The sequence below is a fragment of the Benincasa hispida genome, chromosome 12 (assembly GCF_009727055.1).
Source record: "Benincasa hispida cultivar B227 chromosome 12, ASM972705v1, whole genome shotgun sequence".
NCBI classification, from domain to species: Eukaryota; Viridiplantae; Streptophyta; class Magnoliopsida; order Cucurbitales; family Cucurbitaceae; genus Benincasa; species Benincasa hispida.
This window is the reverse complement of record NC_052360.1, coordinates 79,544,606-79,555,262: the sequence shown is the minus strand read 5'-3', so window position 1 is coordinate 79,555,262 and position 10,657 is coordinate 79,544,606. Positions and strand designations below refer to the sequence as shown.

Below are 10,657 nucleotides of genomic sequence, written 5' to 3'. Positions count from 1 at the left end.
GCACTCTAACGGATGCATGGAATAATGACCTCGTGGATAGGGACATTCAACCTAGATGACCCTCTAGAAAGAGAGATCTTGAACAATAGAATAGCATGAAGACGAATCTAAATGCTCCTTAAATTGACAGAGGTACTGATAAACCGATTTGGAAGCTATGCAGTGATGGAGATTTTAAAGTATCATCTATAAAAGAATTCTTACACTCTCAAACTACCAATATGGCCACCCCTATAGACAGTAGCTTATACAAGTTACTTTGGAAAACTAACATACTGAAAAAGGTCAAATTCTTCATCTGGTCTCTATCATACCAAGTATCAATACAATGGAGATTCTTCAACATAAGCTTTGTAAGCATACTCTAAATCCAAGTTGATGTGTTCTTTGCAAAAATGATGGGGAAGTTATGGACCATCTCTTTATTTCCTGTGATTATGCCAGAAAATTGTGAGGCATGGTGTCTAATTATGTTGGGTGGCGGAACAAAAGTGCTACTATAAAGGACCTTATTTTTTCCTTTTGTAGAACTTCATACAAGGGGAGAAAGCACATTATTGTCTACAAATTGGTGGTCGCGGTTCTATGGAATATTTGGAATGAAATGAATAATAGAACTTTCAAAGATTATTACAAAAGCTCAAACAATCTTTGGGGTGAGATTAGATCAATTACTAGTATGTGGACTCATAGAAACAAGCTCTTCAAGGATTACACCCCGACTAAAATTGCTAGAAATTTACATGCTTTCTGTCAAGTGTAATTTTCCTTGCTTTGCCCAATGGGCTACCCGCTAGTCACATGGGCTCTTTGTTGAATTTTGTAATCCATTTTGAACTTAATAATATATTTTTACGGGAGATGACGAGGATGTTAAGAAGGTATCCACCTAGTGGAGATGTTTGGATGCACCTCTGACCCATTATTTCCTTCTCTGAAAAAAGAAACTAGCTATAAAATTAGAACTTCGAAAGAAAATGTGTATAAATTATTATCAAATTCAACATTGTTCAGGGATAATTACATGTGTACTATTTATCCCTTGAAATTGGGATTCCAAATTTTCATACCTGTACTAAATAAATAAATGTATAAATTGTCCAAAAGACATCAACAATTAAATTTCAAAGATTCATTTCAAAAAAAGTTTTGGGACATTTTTTTTATACAAATCCTCCCTAATATTTTAGAGTTAGTTTCAATTTTAAGCTCAAAATACACCTATGATTAAGCCATGATTCAATAATTTTTTGAAACTAAATAAAATCGAAATAATGTTATTTTTAAACATTAGTTTTTAGGCTTAAGTTTTATTTTACTTCATTGACTTTTTCAAGTTTATTTCATTTTGGTCAATACAAATTTAAAACGTCTAATTTAATTATTCAACCTTCACCTTTATTCTATTTTAATTTTTGAAGAACTTTTAAAATGTATACGTTAGTTCTTGTTTTTTTTTATTTTTTAAAATATCATTCTAGTTCATAATTATTTATTGGAAAATTTTTATAAATAAAAAAATTCCAAAAACATTTACATTTTATAATAAAAGTACATGATATTTTTTGGATTTTTTTGCTATAAAATTTAATTATTTTTAAATATTTCTTTTTATATTTTTAAAGGCCCCAAGCGACTGATGATGTAGGTTTGAGTATGTATATAGCATATTCAAAGATATCCTTTACCATTTCATTTAGTAAGGATAGCATACTCCTTCAACATCTAATTACACAAAGGGGAAACAAAATTATGCTAACTTTAGATGTCAAAGAAGCAAAAGAACAAAAGAACATAACAAAAACATAAAATGAGTCCTTGATTATCCTGTCTCGTCCCTGTCATCCATTTCTCCACTCTCAGAACTCTCAGATTCCAGCTCTTCATAATGACAACATATGAAATTTCTCATTTTTCAACTAGTTGATCCTTAAAAAGTACAAATCTGGGCTACACAAAACCTATACTGTTCTATTGAAAGGTTTTTCTTAGATACTACATAGGATTATAGTCAGGAACATTCTTGGTCGAAAGTTGAACAAGACTTTTCTCGTCGTATTATTGTATACATCACTCGAGGCTTCTCTTCATTTTTTTTCTTCAAAACCCAAAATAATCATATCTAATTTGTGTTAAAATCTCTCTCTAGTAAGCATTTTTTTTATATAATTTATTTGGTTTCATTTTTGCACCTAACCTAAAACAAATTGCTAACAAAAACGTTTTAATTTCCAAAAAAGATTGAGAATAAAATTGAAAATTTTAAACGTCGAGAACAAAATTTGAAACTAACATCACATAAATTGACGACAATTTATACAATTTAACCAAGCCAAAAGATAATATATAGTTTAATTGACCAATCATGTATTTCTACTCTTCCTTATTATTATTATTGTTATCATTATTTAACTTAGTCAAATAGAGAAAGGATTATGTAGATTTAAATAAAGCAATGTAACATAAGAATTGACACCTTAGTTAGAATATAATTTTTTAAAAAGTTGTGACCTATAACCCAAGAATCTTTTATCAAGATCTCACAAACATCATCAAAGTAAATAAAAAATATACATAAGTAAGAGTATCCAATAATTAACCCTATCTATATCCCTCATTTAATCGTCATTAAAATATTTTCATTTGTTTGTCTCAAAAAAATATATATTAATTTGTTTTTGTATTTTTTTTAAAATAATAATATTTGACAAAACCCTAGGACTGATCTCCCTATTTAATTTGGAATTCAGTCTTTGGTCCATTTGTTGTTTCTTTCTTCATATACTTCAAGAGTTGTTGGCTTAATTATTGAATAAAACCATACAAGTCAATAATAAAAAAACCCTAATTATTCTCAAATTGAAAACCACTCCCACCAAAGCAAATAAGTCCATAAATTCTCCATCAAGTGTTGTTCTGTGGGCTTAAGAAAACCCTAATATATAGTCATCCTAAAGTATCTTATAATTCATGTATTTTATTAAGCTAAATTACTTTTTTTTCCCTACATTTAATCTTAATTTCAATCCTATCTTACAAGATCTTTGATCATATATCACTTATCAACCACCTTACTATTAGTGAGAAACAACAAAAATATTTTAACATATATATAACAAGTTATTTGTGGTTAATCTAAAAAGTAAAGTCATAAAAAATTCATTAGTACCGGTGTACTCCAAAATTTTGTGACGCATACCGTTACTTAATATAGCTCAACTAATTAAGGTAGTATAGAATAAAAATAGTCTACACCCTTACACTTATAACATTTTTAAAAAATGGGACAAATATCAATTTATACCATTGAATTTTAGAAGTTATATCAATTCAAACCATAAACTAAATTGTAACAATTTAAATCCTGAACTTTAGGGTTGTATTCATTTAAATTCCAAACTAATAATTGTATTAATTTAAATCCTAAACTTTCGTAAGTATATTAATCTAAACCCTAAATTTTTATAAACGTATCAATTTACACCTTTTAGATTTAGTTTGAAATATATCATGCAGTATATTTAATTTTTTTCAATTAAACTTATATATTGTTAAAAGTGAATTGATTTTAGAACCTTCCTTTGGATTATTGAAAATCGTCAATATATAAATTATTATATATGCATAGATTACTACAAATGTTGATCTAACAAAATTGATGAATATAATTTGAATGGACAATTGTCAAATAAATCTTAATTGAGAGTCTAAATGGATTCGCTTATGTAAGTTTAGAGATTTAATTGATAAAATTACAAATATCTCATACGATGTTTATCTAAATAAAGCATAATAAAGGGTATAAATTGATACACTTATAAAAATTTAGGGTTTAAATTGGTATAATTATTAGTTTAAGATTTAAATCGATATTTATCAAAAAAAAAAAAAAAAAAAAAAATTCTTAGTTTAAAATAATCCACTCCACTTATAAAGCATAAACTCCTTTTTCCAAAAAAGAAAAAAAATTATATAAAAAAAACCCATATATATATATATGAAAAAAAAAACATTGCAAAGTGTTGTCCTATGGGTGTAATTATATTGAGATAAGCATTAAACTTTTATAATAAGCCCACTTGTGACACATCAAACAATATAAAAGTATCACCAAAACCCACAATTAAATTTTAGTAATTTTGCTTACTAAAACTTTGTATTATAATAATACCAACACTTTTGTTTGTGCTTTTATCATAATGCCCCTCTCTCCTCTCCCCCCCTTTCCCTTTTTCTATTTGTTCTAGGGTTTCAACATGGGACTCATCTGCTCCTCTCTTCTCTCACACACATCCATATAATTTTATAATAATTCATTACTTTCAAAAAAATAAAAAATAAAAAATAAAAAAAATTGCTGTCCCTTTTATTATTTTACATTATTTTTTCACCTCCCTGGTTTTTTCCTGTTCATCTTTGAGTGTTTAAGTTTCTCTCACTTTCTTCTGTTTATGGCTACTTTAAACTTAGGCTCTGCTTCTCACTTTGTTGACCAGCTTCAGCAACGCCCCGATCTCCACCTAGATTCCCCCCCAACTTCTGACCATGTCAACCACTTCAACGCCAGCGGCGGCTCCGGCGGTAGCGGTGATGTCATGGTCCGTCGCCCCAGGGGCCGCCCTGCCGGCTCCAAGAACAAGCCAAAGCCCCCCGTGATCATCACGCGCGAGAGCGCCAACACGCTCCGCGCTCATATCTTGGAGGTCGGTGGTGGATGCGACGTCTTCGAGGCGGTGGCCGGCTATGCACGCCGACGACAACGGGGGATCTGTGTATTGAGTGGAAGTGGGATTGTGAATAATGTTAGCTTGCGGCAGCCCGCGGCTGCTGGATCGGTGTTGACGTTGCAAGGGAGGTTTGAGATTTTGTCGTTGTCGGGATCGTTCCTGCCGCCGCCTGCACCGCCCGGTGCTACCAGTCTCACCATTTTCTTGGCCGGAGGACAAGGACAAGTAAGTTAAATTACCACTAAACTCAAAAGTTTAACCTAATTTTTTTTTGTCTTTAAGAGTATAAGAGTATAGTTGTTGGAGGGTACGTGAGATTTCAAAATTCTAATCTATAATAAAAAATCGAATTTATCTTTAGTTTTCGATCTTTTGTTTTGTTTTCATTTTTTACTTAAAATTTTCAAAATCAAATCAAGTTTTACAAATATTAGAAGTAATTTGAATTAAAAGTTAAGCATAAATTTTATTTTTTAAAAATCGAAAGAGTTATCAAATGAAACCTACCTTATATTAGATTAAGGTAAATCTAATCTCTCATACATAATTGTTAAAATAAGGTGGTGGGAGGGAATGTGGTGGGAGCTTTGATCGCATCGGGGCCAGTCATCGTCATAGCATCGTCGTTTAGTAACGTTGCATACGAGAGGTTGCCGTTGGATGAAGAAGAATTGCCGATGCAGGCTGGTGGTGGTGACGGTGATGGAGGCGACGGTAGCGGCGACGGTCACAACAACCCTTTTCCTGATGCATCTTCCAGTCTGCCCTTTCTTAATCTGCCTATGAACATGCCCAATCAGAATCAATTTTTTGGTTGAAGGATGAACAAAAAATTCATCAATTCCACTCTGTCTTATTCACTCAAAAGGTTCAATCTCAATAATTTTCAGTCCTATATCTCTCTCTTTCTTCTTCTTCTTTAGTCTTCATCATTTGCTTGTTCATCTTTGCTGTAAACTTTGTTAAATTGTCTGATTTAATGTTTAATTAGTCTTGATTATCAAATGTTTTTTTAATCTCACTATTTTAAGATTGGTCCATTTATATAAGAGAACCATTTGATTATCAAATTGTTCTATTATGTTTTGTTATATATATATATAAACTTGAAAAAATTAGAGAACACATAATGGAAAAAGAAAGGAAAAACTATGGATAGAGTTAGGACCTAAGTCATAGATAATGAAGTTAATTGTTCTTTCACTAAGTTCAAGAGGAACTATGAATCAAAAGAAAGGTATTTGCCTATATGCAAAAGCTTTTGCCTAATTTCCTAGGTCATTTTCTTCTCTTTTATCGATTTATCTTTGGTTCGTTTAACATATGAATTTATGATTAGATTTGTTCTGTTCAATATGAATCTAATTGTAATTTAACCTTTTTTTTTTGTCAAAAGTTTATGAGAAATATATACTAATTACATTGTTATTGCTACTCAATCTCTAGCTATGTGGTTAATTAAACAATCCATGCCTTGGTTTGATGTGTGTAAATAGTGAATATTATGAATGGGGTTTCCAAAATGAAATAATTGAGAAGGCCTCATTTTATTGAGGGGGTTTTTCTTTCTTTTTTTTTTTTTTTTTTGTTGCATTTTTCTTGTTGATTTTTTTAGAATTTAATCCATTGAAGAAATTTAACATATAAAAGATGATTTTTTTAGCATTTATTCAGTAGCCAATAAAAAATATATATATATATATATATATATTTTAAGAAAAATTATATTTCTTTATAACAATGAAGAAAATTGCATAGTTTATAAAAGTTTCAAATCCTGATATTATCTGTTTCGGCTTCTGAGTTTTACCTTTTTCTTTCATTTAACTCCAATATTTTTGAAATATTTGTTTTAGCTTTTAAACTTTTATATATATATATATATAATAAATCTATTTTAGTCCTTGCACAGTTGAACCGTAAATTCTACTTAGTCTTACCAATTATATGTTGGCATAACAATCCCAACACCTTATCCTTCAATCCATCTCAAAATATATATTATCAAAGATATGCATATAAAATGCAATATAATGGAAGAATATCAACAAAATTAACCTAGGTCGAGTGTTCAACTAACATAAAATATTATATATTTTGAGTTTAGAGGTTCAGTTCTCCATATACGGATAGTGCCAACACACTTAATAATTCCTTATAGCTATTTTGCATAATGACGAATATAATTTGACTATCGTCAGACACCAACACTAAGAACTGCTTAGAATCTTTTATTTGATATTGCTACCGCATTATTCGACTTTTTGGTCAAGAATTCATGTTTTAGGCAATTGAACAATGCTACAAAACTATATTTGTTTTCTAATTTATTAAATGCACCAACACCCTTAAACTCTTTAGAACTATGGTTAGATAGTTGGTCATTATCTAATTTTTTGGTCGATGATATACATGTCTTAACAATTGAGTAATGTTTTGGGTTTATAATATGATCAAGTATATTTGTATTTCAACAAGAATTATATTAAATGCACCATAGAAAATATTAACAACAATGAGAAAAATAAACTTTATACACAAAATTTAGGCACCATGACATAATTTAAAATTTAGATCAACATAAAAGAAAAGATATACATTGACTCGAGATCACTAACTAATACTAATCTACTATAGATTTTTTCAAAGATAAAACAAATAAAACAACAAAATAAACAACCTAACCAACTAAATCAGGAATCACAAATATTGAGGAAAGAAGACAGGAAGACTCCCACTCCTTTAAAGCTTTAGACGCAAGAGAGTGCGCTAGACCATTATGACACCATCAAACAAAAGAGAAAAAATAACTCCCAGAACACTACCCCAAGCCTTTGCCTCCTCGAAAAGAACAAGACCTCAGTGATATCATCCACAATATTATTCAACAAGTTAATCACCTCAACAATCATATGCCACCAAGAGATTGGAATGAAGGATTTGGCTACGCTCTCCAAACCAAGATAAATTGTCATTGCTTCAAGGGTTTTAACTTCACTGCAACTAGGAATGAACTTTGTGCCAGCAAGACGGATCCCACCTAAATGATCCTGAAGCACCCACCTAAGACCTCCCGTCTTAGAATCAGGATTCCAGGAAGCATCAGTGTTTAGCTTCCAAAATGCCACTTTCGGTGATTGCCGTCCGGATGGAGAAGTAGAAGTACAAGGTTGGATCTCCACCATGTCTTTCCCATCTAATCCCTCCTTACTAATTTGTCCCTCTTGTATATGTCGGCCAATTGATTCACTAATGGACTTAGCTCAACATTTGCAACTGGAACAACATCTTATTCCTTGCCTCCCAAATTTGATAGATGATGATCACAACTTTATTCCAATTCAAGAAGGAGACATGATCAAAGAGCTAGTACCAGTAATCATGATAGTTCTAAGAGCCCCTGCCATTACAAAGTGGACTAATATTTGTGGAAAGAAACCAAGGCCATATCTCTCTAGTTAACTGGCATTGCCACATATTGTGGGTAGTAGTTTCTACATGATTCCTGCAAAAAATATACTTAAGATCAATTAAGACACCTTACTTAGACAGATTAGTTTTTGTTGGAAAAATATCGTAAATAATTTTTCAACAACAAATCTTAGCTTTAAGAGGGGCTTTGATCTTACATAAGGATTGCCAAGATCCCTTAAAGACATCACCAGAGGAGGAGCAAGGAAAGTTCAAATTATTCAACTTTAGACCAAAAAAACAAGCGTTTTTAACATTAAAAACTCCCTTCTTATCGAGGTTCCATATGATCTCATCCTCATGATGTCATTGAGGTAATTGGATTTGAAAGGCTGTGTTTGCATCATCTTGGAGAAAACCTGATTGGATCAGATCCTCCTTCCAACAACTTGCATCTGAAATAAGGTATGCCACATTTTGACCCTGCAAATGGGAAGGCAATAAAAGAGGTTTTTGACTTCCCTCCCTAGGAAGCCAAGGGTCGATATCAATCTGAATTGACTGTTCATGACCTCCACCGAAAGTCATTCTCAAATAGAGATCGACCCCATAGAATGCTTCTCCAGGCATACGAAGGGTTATGTCCCAAACCTTTATTCCAAAAATTTCCAATTTTGAAGTACTTACCAACCTCTAAGAACTTGGGTAAGTAAACTATGAGGTCTCCTAATGATCTGCAACTTTGCTTCGTTAATACATATCTGGATTGAAAATGTGGAGGTCTTGAAACCCAAGGCTACCATCCTTCTTTCCTAGACTATAAAAGAGAACTGTCTTAGACTTTAATTTGTTTTATCAGTTCTTTCTTGATTTGCTTTATTATTGGAAAAAGATTCAGTAAAAAAAAAAAGAATTGACGATGACTTAACTAGTTAAGCTACAAGTCCCATTTTTTTTTTCTGAGTTTGTCATAAAGAATCAAAACACAAAAGCATTAAAGAGATATCCAAATCACAGTTCATGGCAGCATCGACCCATGAAGGGTGATCTTCTATCTAGATACCAAAAACGTTGGTTCTTTAAGCATGACAAGCTAGACTGTGAGCAACAAAATTACAATTTTGAGGACAAAAATAAAAACCTTAAAATAATACCTTGTTGATGAAAAACTCGAATATCATCTATAAAGGCTTGAACTTCATTGTTGAAATGGTTTCAACCTTCAAGTAAATTCTAGAGAATATTGAGTTTGTTACCACTAAAAAGGGTAAATCCATACTTCCTCAACTACAAGAATATCATTCCAAGGAGCAACTTTAGAACTTTTTGCATTAAAATCCATAACTTCACCCATGATAAATTACGAACAATGGCTAGCCTAGTGCTCCCATCGTAAAAGAAGTGTAAAAAATTGAGCTTCTACGAGTTACTTTCTCGGGGTAATTTTAATGGTCAGTGCTTTCGTCAACATCCAAACAAACAATTGGGAACAAGTCTCCAAATCCAATTCCATGCCAATATATTGTTAAACTAAAAGGAAGTTTAAGTTTAAATTATGGTATATTTAAGTATAGTTTAGTTGACATTAAGATATCTCTATCATTTATATTTAGTTATAAATCAAAACCTCACACTTGTATTAGCCAATTTAAGCATAATTTAATTAATAGCTAAGACATAACCTCAATCAATAAGTGAACACTTCGAATCTTTACTTTCATATTGTTTTTTTGAACAAGCTTTACTTTCATATTGTCGAACGGAAAAAAAAAATGAATTAACAAACTTAAAGATTAGACTTAAATATTTTGATAATTAATTACTATGCTTACCACGTGATTACCATAATTGTCGGATTTTTGCTGGAACTGCGGCTTTCGGCTTTAGCTGCTTTCATTGCTATGAACACTTTTCCCTCCCCCTTCCTTTTCTCCTTTTTCGGCTTTCGGCTTTAGCTGCTTTCATTGTTACTTAATATACAACAAAACAAAAGGAAAATAGGTTGTGACATTAACATTATGATATACATGTATATTTGAGTTCAATAATATGCCGGGTAGATCATTCGAAACTCTAGCTCTTTTAGTCAAAAGTATATTTTATCATCGTTTTTATATTTATCTAACATTTATGTTACCTTCGATACATCCATCAAGATAACAAGAGATTCTATATGACATAAATATAAACAAGAGCGAAAAATTGATCATATGAAAATAATTAACTTTTTAAAAATACATAGACCAAAATGAACTTTTTAAAATTACGGAGGCCAAAACGAATGATGTGAAAGTAACAAAAACCAAAATGAACAAAAATTAGAAGTAAAGAAAGCAAAGCAGTATTTAAACCAAAAAAAAGGAATTGAAGTAATGACCTATCTTAATGCCAATTATGATAATTTAAAAGAAATATATTTTTGATTATATGTAATATTCCAAGTTTAGTCTCCTCAACTTTTAGATTTTTGTGTCAATTTAATCATTCAATTTTAAAAGGTGTCTAGTAGGTCATTGAAC

At 31.1% G+C, this 10,657-nt stretch overlaps 1 protein-coding gene across 1 annotated transcript; it reads left to right on the top strand.

The window, feature by feature from the left end:
• The first annotated feature begins 4,445 nt into the window (after window positions 1-4,445).
• On the top strand, window positions 4,446-5,545 carry LOC120068306 (AT-hook motif nuclear-localized protein 23-like). Its single transcript, XM_039020027.1, has 2 exons — window positions 4,446-4,952; window positions 5,288-5,545. The coding sequence occupies exons 1-2, from the start codon at window positions 4,452-4,454 to the stop codon at window positions 5,543-5,545; spliced, it is 759 nt and encodes a 252-aa protein (XP_038875955.1). The 5' UTR covers window positions 4,446-4,451.
• The last annotated feature ends 5,112 nt before the right edge of the window (window positions 5,546-10,657 follow it).

Bases quoted from the DNA above. Each gene is read 5' to 3' on its own strand.
- LOC120068306 (XM_039020027.1), top strand. From the start codon at position 4,452: ATGGCTACTTTAAACTTAGGCTCTGCTTCTCACTTTGTTGACCAGCTT. The intron at 4,953-5,287 runs GTAAGTTAAATT...TGTTAAAATAAG, and splicing joins TGGCCGGAGGACAAGGACAA to GTGGTGGGAGGGAATGTGGT.